The sequence below is a fragment of the Neovison vison genome, chromosome 11 (assembly GCF_020171115.1).
Source record: "Neovison vison isolate M4711 chromosome 11, ASM_NN_V1, whole genome shotgun sequence".
Lineage (NCBI taxonomy): Eukaryota > Metazoa > Chordata > Mammalia > Carnivora > Mustelidae > Neogale > Neogale vison.
In genome coordinates, this window is record NC_058101.1 from 2908483 (window position 1) to 2925267 (window position 16785).

A 16785-nucleotide genomic window follows, 5' to 3' on the forward strand; every position below is an offset into this window, starting at 1 on the left:
ATCAATTATCATATGGTTTCACTTATTTGTGGAGCATAACAAATAGCATGGAGGACAAGGGGAGTTGGAGAGGAGAAGGGAGTTGAGGGAAATTGGAAGGGGAGGTGAACCATGAGAGACTATGGATTCTGAAAAACAATCTGAGGGGGATGAAGGGGCGAGGGCTGGAAGGTTGGGGGAACAAGGTGGCGGGTATTAGAGAGGACACAGATTGCATGGAGCACTGGATGTGGTGCAAAAACAATGAATACTGTTATGCTGAAAATAAGTTTAAAAAATGAAAAAAAAAGAAAAAATCTTTAGACAATAAATAAATCTTTTTTAAAATAAATAAATAAAGTGAGGGGGTGAAAAACAATTTACCATGCTAATGGACATCAGAAGAAAGCTGGGGTGGTGATCCTTATATCAGATCAACTAGATTTTAAGCCAAAAACTATAAAAAGAAATGAGAAAGGGAGCTATATCTTATTCAAAGGGTCTGTACAACAAGAAGATCTAACAATTTTAAATATCTATGCCCCTAACATGGAAGCAGTCAACTATATAAACCAATTAATAACAAAATCAAAGAAACACATTGACAATAATACATTAATAGTAGGGGACTTTAACACCCCTCTCACTGAAATGGGGACAGATCATCCAAGCAAAATATCAACAAGGAATAAAGACCGTAAAGGACACACTGGACCAGATGGACATCACAGATATATTCAGAACATTCCATCCCAAAGCAATAGAATACACATTCTTCTCTAGTGCACATGGAACATTCTCCAGAATAGATCACATCCTGGGTCATAAGTCAGGTCTCAACCAATACCAAAAGACTGGGGTCATTCCCTGTGTATTTTCAGACCACAATGCTCTGAAGCTAGAACTCAATCATAAGAAGAAAGTTAGACAGAACTCAAATACATGGAGGCTAAAGAGCATCCTACTAAACAAAGAATGGGTCAACCAGGAAATTAAAGAAGAATTGAAAAAATTCATGGAAACAAATGATAATGAAAACACAACGGTTCAAAATCTGTGGGACACAGCAAAGGCCGTTCTGAGCATTAAATATGTAGTGATAAAAGCCTTTTTCAAGAAACAAGAAAGGTCTCAAGTACATAACCTAACCCTACACCTAAAGGAGCTGGAGAAGAACAGCAAAGAAAGCCTAAACCCAGCAGGAGAAGAGAAATCATAAAGATCAGAGCAGAAACCAATGAAATAGAAACCAAAAAAAAACAAGAGAACAAATCAACGTAACTAGGAGGTGGTTCTTTGAAGAATTAATGATTGATAAACCCCTGGCCAGACTTATCAAAAAGAAAAGAGAAGGGACCCAAATAAATAAAATCATAAATGATAGAGAAGAGATCACAACCAACACCAAAGATATAAAACGATTATAAGAACATATTATGAGCAACTCTACGCCAACAAATTTGACAATCTGTAAGAAATGAATGCATTCCTAGAAACATATAAACTACCACAACCGAACCAGGAAGAAATAGAAAACCTGAACAGACCTATAACCAGAAGGGAGATTGAAGCAGTCATCAAAAATCTCCCAACAAACAAGAGCCCAGGGCCAGACGGCTTCCCAGGGGAATTCTACCAAACATTTAAAGAAGAATTAATACACATTCTCCTGAAACTGCTCCAAAAAATATAAATGGAAGGAAAACTGCCAAACTCATTTTATGAAGTCAGCATTGCCTTGATCCTAAAACCAGGCAAAGACCCCATCAAAAAAGAGAATTACAGACCAATATCCTTGATGAACACAGACGCAAAATTTCTCACAATAATACTAGCCAACAGGATCCAACAGTACATTAAAAGAATTATTCACCAGGACCAAGTGGGATTTATTCCTGGGCTTCAAGGCTGGTTCAACATCAGCAAATCAATCAATGTGATACAATACATTAATAAAAGAAAGAACAAGAACCATATGATACTCCCAATAGAAGCTGAAAAAGCATTTGGCAAAGTACAGCATCTTTTCTTGATCAAAACTCTTCAACGCACAGGGATAGAGGGTACATTCCTCAATATCATCAAAGTCATCTATGAAAAACCCACAGTGAATATCTTAATCAATGGGGAAAAACTGAGAGCTTTTCCACTAAGATCAGGAACATGGCAGGGATGTCCACTATCACCACTACTATTCAACATAGTACAGGAAGTCACAGCCTCAGCAATCAGACAACAAAAAGAAATTAAAGGTACTGGAATGAGCAAAGAATCCAAATGCTCACTCTTTGCAGACTGATATGATACTGTATGTCGAAAACCCAAAATACTCCTGTCCAAAACTGCTAGAACTTGTACAGGAATTCAGTAAGGTGTCAGAATATAAAAGCACAGAAATCAGTTGCATTTTTATACACCAACACCAAGACCAAAGAATGAGAAATTAAGGCGTCAATCACATTTACAATTTCACCCAAAATCATAAGATACCCAGGAATAAACCTAACCAAAGAGGCAAAGAATCTGTACTCAGAAAACTGTAAAGTACTCCTGAAAGAAATTGAGGAAGACACAAAGAAATGGAAAAACATTCCATGCTCATGAATTAGAAAAACAAATATTGTGAAAATGTCTATGCTACCTAAAGCAGTCTACACATTTAAGGCAATCCCTATCAAAATACGATCAATTTATTTCAAAGAAATGGAACAAATCTAAAATTTATATGGAACCACAAAAGACCCCAAAATAGCCACAGGAATGTTGAAAAAGAAAGCCAAATTTGGTGGCACCACAATTCCAGACTTCAATCTCTATTACAAAGCTGTCATCATCAAGAGAGTATGGTACTAGCACAAAAAAAAACAGACATATAGATCAATAGAACAGAATAGAGAGCCCAGAAATAGACCCTCAACTCTATGGTCAACTAATCTTTGACAAAGCAGGAAAGAATAACCAATGGAAAAAAAACAAATCTCTTCAACAAATGGTGTTGGGAAAATTGGGACAGCCACATGCAGAAAAATGAAACTGGACCATTTCCTTATACCACACACAAAAATAGACTTAAAATGGATGAAAGACCTCAATGTGAGACAGGAATCCATCAAAATCCTTGAGGAGAGCACAGGCAGCAATCTCTTTGACCTCAGATGCAGCAACTTCTTTCTAGGAACATTGCCAAAGGCAAGGGAAGCAAGGGCAAAAAAGAACCATTGGGACCTCATCAAGATCAAAAAGCTCTTGCACAGCAAAAGAAACAGTCAACAAAACCAAAAGACAAGTGTTAGAATGGGAGAAGATATTCATGAATAACATATCAGATAAAGGACTAGTATCCTCCTACACAGTTTGTGGGAATGCAAGCTGGTGCAGCCACTCTGGAAAACAGCATGGAGGTTCCTCAAAAAGTTGAAAATAGAGCTACCCTATGACCAACCCAGCAATCACACCACTGGATATTTACCCAAAGATACAAATGTAGTGATCCAAAAGGGAACATGTACCCAAATGTTTATAGCAGCAATGCCCACAATAGCCAAACTATGGAAAGAACCTAGATGTTCATCAACAGATGAATTGATAAAGAAGTGGTATGTGTGTGTGTGTGTGTGTGTGTGTGTGTGTGTGGGCATATATGGAATAATGGAATACTATGCAGCTATCAAAAGAAATGAAATCTTGCCATTTGCAATGACATGGATGGAACTAGAGGGTATTAGGCTGAGTGAAATAAGTCAATGAGAGAAAGACAATTATCATATGATCTCCCTGATATGAGGAATTTGAGAGGGGGGCTTGGGGGATAGGGAAGGAAAAAATGAAACAAGGTGGGTTCAGGAGGGAGATAAACCATAAGAGACTCTTAATCTAACAAAACAAAAGAAATTCTGCTACTGGAGACCACATAACATGCATGGACCTTGAAGGCATTATACTAAGTAAAATATACTAAGTAAAATAAGTCAGAGGAAGACAAATACTTCATGGTATCACCTATATCACCTATATGTGGAATTTAAAAACAAAAGAAACAAAAAAAATTCATAAAGAAATCAGATATATGGTTATCAGAGCAGAGATGTGAGAGAATTGAATGAAATTGAATGAAAGCAGTGAAAAGGTACAAACTTCCAGTTATACTGGAGATATACCATACATTTTAACTAAAATAAATACTGCTGTGTGGCATATTTAAACGTTTCTAGGAGAGTAAATGCTGTTTTATCACAAGGAAAAAAAACACTTTTTTCTTATATTTATTGTCGGGGATTGCCTCCGGCCGGAAAAGTCCCCACCATTACACGATGGCGCTTGGCTCACTGCCAGCAAAATACGCTGCAAGTAAACAACGAAGGTTCTGGTGAAGCTCGCCTAAAGGAGGACATAGTCATTGGCTGTTTCAAATTTAATCAGGATAGTAACAGGACTCTCATTGGCTATCCCCATTGCTTGGCCCCTTATTGGTCACCTTGCTCACTGATTGGTCATGTAAATGTATATAAGTGTGTAGACTTGCAGAAATAAAGAGAGAGAAGATAGATCTGAACTGGGGCTTCTTGTCATCCTTGCGGGTCGAGGGCGACAATTGGTGCGAAACCCGGGAAATATTAAGAAAAATAGAAAAACCTTGCAAGGCAGAAGTCCGCAGGTAAGCGAGGTAAAACCACAACAAAGGTGGTGGGAAACTTGTACAAGTCCACAATAAGAAGCAGGGTGGCCACAGAGCTGGGATTTTCTTATCAAAACCGCAGGTAAGCGGGGAAGGGACCACAATTAAAGTGGTGGGAATCTTGTACAAGACCACAACAAGAAGCGGGGCGGCCATAGAGCCAGGATTTTCTTCCGTGGTAAAGCGGGAAGTAAAGGCCACGTTCAAAAGTGGGAATTCCATGGTAAAGTGGGGAGTAAAGGTCGACTGAAGTATATGCGTGTAAAAAGTTAATGTGCTAGTTAGTGTCTTTGGCGTCCGCGTCTGTCTGTGTGTTCATAATGGGATCTGAAGTATCTAAAGTGCGGTTGGAAGGGTCTTTAAAAGACCTGCTGAAAGCCAATGGAACTCCACTAAAAGCAAAAACTGCTCAGGCCTTTTTGAATACAGTGGAAAAGGCGGCTCCATGGTTCCTAGATGAAGGCTTGCTAAACATACCTCAATGGGACCACCTGTGATCCAGGGTTTGGCCCCTGTGAAACCTATTAATGCCTCGGGGCCATATCAACCTTTTAAGTTGCCCAGGTGCACCAATAACAGGGTATGGCCACCGGAGTGGTCTGGATGTCAGAGTACCTTGCGCTCAGTTTACATCAATGAAATGCATAGCTTTACATTCACTCCACGCTTTAATATTACTTATCAGCCCACTCCCATATGCGTCTCACCACCTTTCCTTTTCCTCGTAACAAATGCTAGCGAGCCGAATGATACGTTAAATTTCACTAAGAATTGCTATCTTTCCCAGTGCTGGAATGTCACGGCCTTCAAGCTGGCTGTGATTATGCGTATCCCTACCCATGTTCCTATCCCAGTTTCCATTCCAGAGGACAAGTTACCGGTGGTGCTATCCAGAAAGAAGAGAGATTTTGGTATCACAGCCACCGTTGTGACAGCATTGGCTGTATCTACAGCAGCTGCCACGGCAGCAGCAGTCTTGCTTGCTGCAACTATACCCACTGCGGAAGCTGTGAACACCCTTGCAGAAGGAACGGCAGCTGCCCTTCAAACACAGACTCAGGGGTGCCTGGGTGGCTCAGTGGGTTAAGCCACTGCCTTCGGCTCAGGTCATGATCTCAGGGTCCTGGGATTGAGTCCCGCATCGGGCTCTTTGCTCAGCAGGGAGCCTGCTTCCCTCTACCTCTCTCTCTGCCTGCCTCTCTGTCTACTTGTGATCTCTCTCTGTCAAATTAAAAAAAAAAAAATCTTTAAAAAAAAAAAACAAAAAACACAGACTCAGATCAATGCACATCTGCAAGCAGGAATCCTGATAGTCAACCAGAGAGTGGATTTGGTTCAAGAACAAGTGGACATATTGGGGGACTGGGATGTATAGCACCCTTCCCGGCAATTTGTGTAACTCCCATAGCCTATACTAATATGAGTGACTTACAGAATGTCTCCCGACAGCTCTCCCAGTATTTGCAGGGTGCTTGGTCTGACGATTTTCAAAATTTCACACGAATCCTTCTGGCTGAGATAACTCAAGTAAATAGTACGCATGTGCAACCAGCTTCCCTCCCAGAGCTATTTCAAACATTCAGCAATATGTTCCAGTTTACCAAACAATAGGCTGGCACAATTAGTCTTCTTGTCCTCCTTCTTACTAGCATTCTGCTTCTATTCAGAAAAGTTCGCCAATGGAGAACACAGCAGCGAGAGCAGAGCCGAGCTATAGTATAAGCCCTTATGTCAATAGAGGCTGGGACATCTCCCCAGATATGGCTAAGCATGCTAGATTTGTAGTCAAAGACAGGTAAGATCAGTAGAGAAACACACCAACCTAAGACAGGACAGAGATCATCAATATCTTGTGTCTGATGACGGGTAAGGATGTTTTCTGCTACTGACGACCTAAGACAGGCACGATCTCTGCCATAAACAAAAAAGGGGGAGATGTTGGGACCGCCTCCGGCTGGGAAAGTCCCCACCATTACAAGATGGCGCTTGGCTCACTGCCAGCAAAATACGCTGCAAGTAAACAATGAAGGTTCTGGTGAAGCTCGCCTAAAGGAGGACATAGTCATTGGCTGTTTCAAATTTAATCAGCATAGTAACAGGACTCTCATTGGCTCTCCCCATTGCTTGGCCCCTTATTGGTCACCTTGCTCGCTGATTGGTCATGTAAACGTATATAAGTGTGTAGACTTGCGGAAATAAAGAGAAGATACATCTGAACCGGGGCTTCTTGTCGTCCTTTTGGGTCGAGGGCGACAATCTATATGAGATAATGAGTGTTAACTTGTTGCAAAAATCATTTCTCAATACATGCCAATAAATCATTACATTTTACCTCTTAAACTTATATAGTGCTCTATGTCAGTTATATCTCAGTACAACTGAAAGGAAAAAAAAGAAAATATTCCATTAGGACTTAGACAGGATAGCTGACATGTGACTGACTATACCACATATGCTTATGCCTATCAGATTGAATTGCCCGCCCTTCCGAAGAGGAAGGGGTCCGCCATGGTCAATCTTCCACCAAGCAGTTAGTTGGTTACCTTGAGAAATGGTGCTTCAGCCAGAGGGCTGTCCTGGATTGTTGACATGTTGGACATTCAGAGGTCACAGTAGCTAGACTGGCCTTGGTAAGTGGGAGCACGTGCTGCGGGGCTCCTGCAGAGCTCCACCTCTGCCACCACAGTCCCTTCTTCTATGGCCCATCGTGGTGGCACAGAGGTGGTAAATGAAAAAGGCAGGCTGAGAGCAACTGGCCATGTCTTTCTGTCTGTCTGGTTGTGTATGCCTCGTCTGTGCTAGGCGCATTGTGACCACTTCCACATGAACAAACACATTTGCTTCTGGCATCTACCACTGCCTAGCAGTCCTTATATAGTTTAACTGTGAACTGCTTCTGTGGTCACAGAAAGTAATGACCTTTGGAAAGATTCTGTCTTCCCACAATCTTTAAAGACCTAGTCGAAGCGATACAGCAGCTACTGTCCATTTTCAATTTCCACCCACATACCAAATGGCTCATTTGCACACCAGGCTCGGACTTTTCCTTCCTCTTGTAGCCAGTTATAAGAAAGTCTCCACATAGCCGTGTATGTAAGCTGAGGAAAAGATGCATCTCTACTGCTAGCCTTGAAAAGCTGGGATCTAGACTTGCTTATGCAGTTGGCACACCCGCTTTGTTCCCCGTCCTGCTCTGTTCCAGATGTACTACACCTCCATCTAATCATTGTTGCTGGGTCTGCCTGACCTCAAGACTTGGTGGGTCCCAAAGAACTCAGCTCATTATGGGCAGTTCCAAGTCCATGGCCCTTTGCTGATTCCATGACCAGCTGCTCTTTTTTTTTTTTTTTTCTTAACCAGAACCCAGTGGTATACCAGGTGTTTCTGGCATATTATTCTCCTTTTTAAGGACATATAATTCTATTCTTCTTTTTTTTTTCCAATGTAAAACAAATGGTTTAATTCTAATACCCTCCCACACAAACCGATAGCTTACAAGAACAATGCATTCAATAGGAATACAGACAGCTTGAATCAAAAGTAGTGCATGTACTTTGCTAAACCAGAAAAGACTTTATAAAATTTTTTTTCCAGACAACTGGAAAAAATATCAATGTGTAAAATATAGCAGAAAATTTTTTTCCAATTTATTTATTTTCAGGAAAACAGTATTCATTTTTTTTCACCACACCCAGTGCTCCATGCAAGCTGTGCCCTCTATAATACCCACCACCTGGTACCCCAACCTCCCACCCCCCTGCCACTTCAAACCCCTCAGATTGTTTTTCAGAGTCCATAGTCTCTCATGGTTCACCTCCCCTTCCAATTTACCCAAAAGCACATACCCTCCCCAATGTCCATAACCCTACCCCCCTTCTCCTAACCCCCCTCCCCCCAGCAACCCAGTTTGTTTCGTGAGATTAAGAGTCACTTATGGTTTGTCTCCCTCCCTATCCCATCTTGTTTCATGGATTCTTCTCCTACCCACTTAAGCCCCCATGTTGCATCACCACTTCCTCATATCAGGGAGATCATATGATAGTTGTCTTTCTCCGCTTGACTTATTTCGCTAAGCATGATACGCTCTAGTTCCATCCATGTTGTCGCAAATGGCAAGATTTCATTTCTTTTGATGGCTGCATAGTATTCCATTGTGTATATATACCACATCTTCTTTATCCTTTCATCTGTTGATGGACATCTAGGTTCTTTCCATAGTTTGGCTATTGTGGACATTGCTGCTATAAACATTCGGGTGCACGTGCCCCTTTGGATCACTACGTTTGTATCTTTAGGGTAAATACCCAGTAGTGCAATTGCTGGGTCATAGGGCAGTTCTATTTTCAACATTTTGAGGAACCTCCATGCTGTTTTCCAGAGTGGTTGCACCAGCTTGCATTCCCACCAACAGTGTAGGAGGGTTCCCCTTTCTCCGCATCCTTGCCAGCATCTGTCATTTCCTGACTTGTTCATTTTAGCCATTCTGACTGGTGTGAGGTGATATCTCATTGTGGTTTTGATTTGTATTTCCCTGATGCCGAGTGATATGGAGCACTTTTTCATGTGTCTGTTGGCCATCTGGATGTCTTCTTGCAGAAACGTCTGTTCATGTCCTCTGCCCATTTCTTGATTGGATTATTTGTTCTTTGGGTGTTGAGTTTTCTAAGTTCTTTATAGATTTTGGACACTAGTCCTTTATCTGATATGTCGTTTGCAAATATCTTCTCCCATTCTGTCAGTTGTCTTTTGATTTCTTAACTGTTTCCTTTGCTGTTAATTCTATTCTTCTTATAGCATGGACTTGCACTTAGCCTCCCTGACCCCTTGCTTGCTTAGCTATGGTGCACTGTTTTACTGTAATGTTGTTGCTAATATTGTGTCCCTTTTCTGTAATAAACTCTAGATTTGTAAGGATTGTCATTGTGGGTTCTGTGCATCTTTTAGCAATTAAATTCTGCTCAACCATCACTGTTAATGCAAAAACCTAGAAAGCTGAATACTCAGAACAGATTAATTAGCTGATTATTTACTGATAAGTGTTGAGGTTTTTCAACAAAACTACCACTTTGGTTATTATATCCAACATTAAAGATTTCTCTTAAAGTTGTTTGGGCAATCAGTAGCTTTTTAATTTTTTTTTATTGTAAAATAAAACACAGATACAGAAACCTAGACAAAGAAATGTGATGAACAGAGTTTAACGTCGTTATAACATATACTCTTGTAACCACCATTCAAGAAATAAAACTCTGGAAGGCATTTCAGGAGCTCCTTCATGTACGCCTTCCTAACTACTACCCTTTTTTCCCCCGGAAAGTAGCTGCTCTCCTGACTTTTACAGTAATCACTTCTCTGCATGTCTCTATAGGTTTACCAGCCAAGCATATAACCCTAGATACCAGTTTAGTCTTCCCTACTTTTTAAAATTCCATGTGTTTTCTAAATTTCTCTTAACTTACAGCTACCTATATAAGAAGAACATATGAGGTTTGATCTATAGTTTCCCACTACCTGGTCTTGCTGACTGTATATCCATAGTTCCATTCAGTGTGTTCCTCTGCCTTCTCTGTATCCTGCAAACTAGCGGCTGCACACAGAGACTAGATCAGATTTAGGTTTGAATTCTTCAAACCTAAACTGTTAAGTTTGTTAGTAGTGTTTTGTTCTTTCATGTACCAATATTGGCTTTTCTCCCTTTGTGACATTAGCAGCTGTGGATGCTCAATGTTACCAATCTCTACGTTGATACCACCTTAGTTATTTTTTTTCTAGTATTCTTTCTATAACACATTAATGAGGAAGGACCCATCATAAAACTGGATTATTGCATATTGACAACAATTTGTGACCTTTACATCTGAAATTCATATTTGCTGGATATAAAATCCTTGGCTCAATTATTCTTTGCTTGGGCATCTTAAATAAGTGATCCCAATTTGTTCTTGCCTAAAACATTAAAAAGTATGATGATAATTTCATTTGTTTTAACCTGTAAGTCATGTCTATTTATGTCCTGAAGTCCAAATGACTTTTTGTCTTTTTCTTTAAAGTTCATATACTTTTTTTGAATGCCTGAGTGGCTCAGTCGGCTAAGTGTCTGACTTCAGCTCAGTCATGATCCCAGAGTCCTGGGATCAAGTCCTACAGCAGAGTTGGGTCCCCTGCCCAGCGAGGATCCGGATTCTCCCTCTGCCTGCCGCTCCCCCTGCTTGTACTCCAGCATGCTCACACTCGAGCTCTCTCTCTGATAAATAAATAAATAAAATCTTTAAAAAAATAAAGTTCGCATAATTTTACTAGATATATCTTGGTCATACCTGGTTTAAATTCACAGGTACAGAGTATATTCTTCTCATATATCATTTTGAATCTTTTTTGCTGTTTCTTTCAAGAAAATTCTGAATTATAGTTTCTAGGGTTAAGTCGGCTTCCTTGCTCTTATTTACTTCTTCAGGGACTCATATTATCTATATGCTCCATGTTCTATCTTCAATAATTGTCAATTTTGCTTGAATCCTTTATCTCTTATTTTTTTAACTAAAAATTTTCCTCCTTTTAACCATCTGTTTCTTTAGGATATCACCTATTCTACTGATCCATTCTCGTGTTCCTTCTAGTTACTTTTCATTTATCAAGATTTCCCTTTTTTCCTAATCATTTCCTGAATTCTGTCACATCATCTCTGAACTCTTTCATGTGTATATCAATTTCTTAATGTCTTTTAGATTGAACTCAAAAAGGTCACGGTTTTGTTAGGGAGGATAAGGATGCTATTTGGCTCCTTACCAACTCTTTTCTCTTAAAACTCTGAATGGGCTTTGACCTCAGTGATTTTCTACACCTCACTTTTGGTTCTCCTGAACATGTAGAAGAAACTGTGGCTTACAGAATTTCCCTCTTCTTTTGTTTCCCTATGGTATTCAAAAATTTGGCACATGCTTTCTGGATTTTTTTTTTCTTTTACTTTCCTGCTTTTATCTTTCTCTTTCAAATCTTGTCTCTACTGTCCCCATCTGGCTCAGTGTTGATGCCACTTCCAACAGCATCTCCAGTGTGGAACGCTGCCCAAGTCAGCTAGAGAAGATAGCTTCAAGAGTTCACACTGGCTACACTGCTATAGCACCTTCAGACCTTGCCAGGGAACCTACATACTCACCTACTACTGAGTGGCCAAAACCCCTCCCACTTCCAGCTGCTATTCTCAAAGTATACCATTCCACTACCAGTGAACAGAAAGAAGTTGACTATCTTGCTATTTCTCCTTTAGGGGTCCTACGGTTGTCCTGTTATCTTTACCTTTCTTCCACGTGGATGCCAATACCTTTTTAGATGTTATGTCTACGGATGATTACTCCCCATCTGCTTTACTGTTGGGGTTCATAGAAAGAACACTCACCTAGCTTTGCGTAAATGTTGCTCAAGGGTGTTTTGCTATCTAAGTGCTCTTGGTTTCTGGGATCATCCCGTTCTCCTTATTTCCTCCTACTTTTCTGAATCCCCTTATCATTGTCCTTGTGAGCACCACCTCCATGTCCACACCTTAAATAATGGTTGTTCTCCAGCATTTTGCCATAGGCCCCCGTCTCGTCTTATTCTCCACACTACTTGGGAACCTTCCCTTTCTCCACTTGTCTCCTCCTTTTCAAGTCCATATAAGTACCAAATGAATGAAACAGACTTTAAATACAAAGAATATAGAATTTAGGGGAATTGTTGGAGACACAGTTAAGATACTGAGGATGATGTTAGGCTTACAGCATTTAAAATTTGTTTTATGAAATTTCAGAAGTCCTGTGGATGTGGCATTCTGGATTCAATTTCACCCCCTGATCATCAGGATTCCCATCCTTGAAGGATTAGGTATTTTTATTTAGAGATAAGCACCTCTGTGGACCTACTTAAGGAAAAATGTAGGACTCCTCTTACAGAGAATAGCTAATTTAGGCCAATTTTTTTTTCCTATTGAATCAACAAAAGAGTACAGCTGATTCTGAAATATATGAAGTAAGGTATTTCATAGGAAACATCATCTACTCTGTACCTGATCCAATTAATACTACAAAAATATGGGAAAATGCAATAAATACTGGTTGGTTATTGGGTGGCTTAGTGTATAATCATGGTAAACTGTGCTACTGGACTTTTCCTGGAATCTTACTTAATCAGTCTGCCAAATAATTTTAAGATTGTGTCCGAAGATTTAATTTGTGTGATTTATTTCTATTTTCTAAATGATGGAACAGTAATCTCTAAGTAAAACTTCCACACTGCTAATCTCTATAAGTAATTTAGCCACAACTAGGATGCATTAGTCAGGGAAATTTAAAAACAATTCTAAAAACACCCCTTGATTCTTTCCTTGGGAAAAGCAATTCGATAGGCCTTTTGGTTCTCTAGTGGCCAGCGGCAGCCACAGCTGAAATGAAGGAACTGTGTTTATTCAGCATAAAAGAATCACTCAGAAAGAATCTGGAAAGTCATAGTGCAAAAATTCTGCTAAAATTTTTCAAGTATTTTTATATCAGTTTAGTTGGGTTTAATTAGTTTAAAGTACTAAATACTTTAAATATTTAAATATTTAGTAATAAATACTGTTATTTGGTTTAGCAGAGATAAATCTAATTGCTGTTATAAATGTTTCTTGGTTTATAGGTAGCAGCCAGTAAAATGAGCAAGGCACAGTGGACACAGGATGAAGAGCCTCTTTTATTCTCCTTAACCACCTTACCCCTTTCCATCTCATCAAATAGCTAACTGGTCCAGGTCTTCATTTTTTTCTCCTGTGTCCCTTCCTACTATTTTAGTGTATGTGCTACCAAAGTAAGCACCGTTCCTTCCCAGTCTTAATCGCATGAAAACACTGCAGTCAGTATATACATATACGACTTGCATACTTAGAGTGGTCTGAGATGTTGAATGATAATATAGAAGTCAGGGTCATAGTAGCGACACTCAAGAAAGATGATTAAAAAAATAAAAGCACAATTTACAAAGATATCCCAAGATTAATAGAAACCAACACAGGATGATGTAGTGTCTGCAGGGCTGCAACAGTGGGAGGTCATTAAGACCATTAGGCCTAAAAGGAGAGGAGAGGAAACAGTTCCCAGAATAGAGAGTACTGCCAGTCCCAAACCACAACCAGTAGGAAGAGGGAGAGGAATCAATTCTTCAACTCCTCTCTCCGTGCCCTCTGATTTCCTATCGGCTGAAACAAAGCCAAAGCCAGAAGAGCCTGGTTCAAGACTGCAGAGGATAGCTTCTAGGGACACACACATGGGTGGTGAAGAACAGCAAATGCATCCACCGAAGGTATCATCATCACTTCTATCGAAATTAGTGGAAACTTACAGCTATGGAATAATATTCTGTGTAACAGAAGAATAACTAGAAGTTAACAAATACTTGCAAACATTGCAAAATGTTTGCTGAATAAAGAAAACTTAGACTGAACTGTAAGCACAATACTAAAGTTAGATGACTATGGGGCACCTGGGGGGCTCGGTTAGTTAAGTCTCTGCCTTCAGTTCAGGCCATAATCCTGGGGTCCTGCGATGGAGCCCTGTGTCTGGCTCCTCAATCAGCAGGGAGTCTTCTCCTCCCCCTGCTTGTGCTCTCTCAATCTCTCTCGCAAATAAGTAAATATTTAAAAAATAAATAAATGATAAAGTTAGGTAATAGAACGGATTCTTAAATTCCTAGCAATTTAGAAGCTAGCTACTACAACAGGCTGCCGCTGAAGCTCTACTTATTAGACATCTGGATGAATACCAGGACGCCTGGACGGACGGACGGACGGATTTATGGAAGTCTCATGAAGCTTGACACGCATAGCCTTGAATGTCACCTAGTCCAGCCCCTACGCTGTGCAGATGAGGAACTGGGAGTTTCAAATTGTTTACAGTGAAATACAGAATTGGAACCCGAATCACAGGCCTCCAGGCTGTTCTGACTAAAAGGGCCATCTCGGGGAGCCCGGGGGCTTCTGGCGTTAAGTGTCGAGCTCCGGCCGTGATCCAGTGCCCCGAGATCGAGTCCCGCCTCGGGCTCCCCGCCCAGCGGGAAGCCTGCTTCTCCCTCTGCCACTCCCCCTGCTCGCGCTGTGTCTCTGTCAAATTAATAAATAACATGTTTTAAAAAATACTCCAACTTACCATTCACAGCTCGCTTCGGTCCCCTCACCGCCAGCTCCGACGGCGCCCGCGCACACGCCGGTACTCTCCGAGCCAGAGCCACGCGCGCAGGGGGGCCCGCGGCCGCAGCCCCGCTTCTGCAGGAATTCCGGCGCGTCCGCCGCTGTCCGTGCGACCCGCGGGAGTCTCAGGACACCCCAAAGTGACGCTTCGGAAAGAAGGGGCAGTTTCCGTCCAATCCTAATGCACACACTTGCCTCACTCTCCTCGTTCCGACTTCATCTTGCGTCCGGGACAGGACGAGCCCCAGCTGCGGCCCGCGTCCCCGCAGGCCTGGCTCCCGTCTTGCAGGCCTGCGGCGCCGACCGAAGGACAAGCGTCATCTCCCAGCGCTAATGACCGTTTTAATTCCCGCACGAAGAGCGCGCGGCCGGACGTCGCGGACGCCCTTGCTCCGGGCGAGGCTCCACGTCCGGCCCTGTCGGCGCCTGGCGCGGGCGGCCTCACGCTCGCGGGGCGCTCCGGTCGCCCGTCGCCGCCGCCCGCGAACGTCGTCCCGCCGCGCTCCTTCCCAGTCCTCCGTCGGGGTCTCCGGGGCAACGCCCTCGGGACGTCCGACCTACTAACGTATAAAATACCAAAAAGCTTGTTTTTGCAGCCGGAAGCCACGTCGTAAGTACCGCCGGCGGTAATTCCGGACAGACCGGTCCGAGGCGGCCCCTCGCGTGCGGGCGGCAGAGGCGGGCGCGCACCCCCGGCCGCTGCCTGAGGAACATCCCGGCCGCGGCACCGGAGACGCGTCCTGAGGAAACGCGAACTTTCCCGCCGCGCAGGCGGCCTCGGAGGAAGTCCCGCTCGGCGGGCTCTTCGGGTCCGAGAACCGCAGCGCGCCGAGGGGCAGAACGCGCCGTCGCGGACGCGGAGTCCGGCCCCGGCCCCTGCCTGCGTCCGCGCGCGGCGGCGGGGACAGGACGGCGGGAGACGACCGCGAGGCCCACCGCGTCCTCCTGAGGCGGCCGCGCTTCCGGGAGCCTCCGCGGCCGTCCCGCCCGCGCGACAGCCGACGCCGGGGACGCACGTCCCAGCGGGACGCACGAGGGCCAGAGCGCGGCGCGCGTCCCCGAAGCCTTCCGCGCCCAGCGGTGTGCGGTGGCCCCGACGCCCGGCGTCGCAGCGGAAACACCGCGGGCTGGCGACGCCGCTCGCCCCGCAGGGCTCGTCTTCTGCGCTCGGACACCGACGGGCCCAGCAGAGAGAAACGGCCGCGCGGCGGGACTCCAGCCCCGCGCAAGGTGTCGCGGCGTCCGCACGCAGCCCCTCCTCACAGGGCCCTGGAAGGAGAGGGCCGGGCGGCACGAGCGGGCACACGCGGAACCGAAGACCCCCGCGGGCGGGCGGGCGTCTTTCCCGCTGGCCGCCCCCGGGGGCCTGCGCTCCGCACCGTCTGAGGCCGCGCGGGGCGGGTAGGCGCGGGCGAGGGCGCAGGCGCAGCCGTCGGGGACCGGCACAGCCTGGCGTCGCCGGAGTCCACCGCCAGGGGGCGACCCCCGCACGCCGCGGGGCCTCTGGGAGGGAGGGAAACGGGGCTCGGGGGGCGGGGAGCGGGGGTCCGCTCTGGGGCGCGACCCTTACCTCCAGGTAGTACAGGTCCACGGTCGTGATCTGCGAGTCGAGGAAGTCCTCGTAGGTGCTGAACTGAGTGACGATGTTGTCCACGGCGCCCACGCCGTCGTCGCGATCCATAGCCACCCGGCCGCGGGCGTCCCTAGCGACGGAGGCGCGGCGCCCGGTGCGCAGCAACCGCCCCCTCCCACCGCGGTCTCTGCCCCGCCCGCAGCCGCCGCGCAGCCGCGTGCGCTAGTCCCGCCCCCGCGCGCGTCCCCGCGTTTCCGCTCCGCCGCCGGGTGACGCCGTCTCCGACGGCCTCTCCGGACGCCGCCAGCGGCCGCGAACCGGGCGGAAGCGGGAGCCCTGGGGAGGTGCGGCACGGGGACCCGA

General features: G+C 44.4%; 1 protein-coding gene across 1 annotated transcript in view; it reads right to left on the reverse strand.

Annotated features, from left to right (window-relative positions):
* CFAP299 (cilia and flagella associated protein 299) overlaps nucleotides 1–16542 on the reverse strand; it is a 614241-nt gene extending 597699 nt beyond the window's left edge. The window contains exon 1 of the mRNA XM_044224675.1: nucleotides 16420–16542. Within this exon, the coding sequence (XP_044080610.1) occupies nucleotides 16420–16530 (111 nt within the window). The 5' untranslated portion in view covers nucleotides 16531–16542. The remainder of the gene's footprint in view (nucleotides 1–16419) is intronic.
* Nucleotides 16543–16785: the final 243 nt, after the last annotated feature.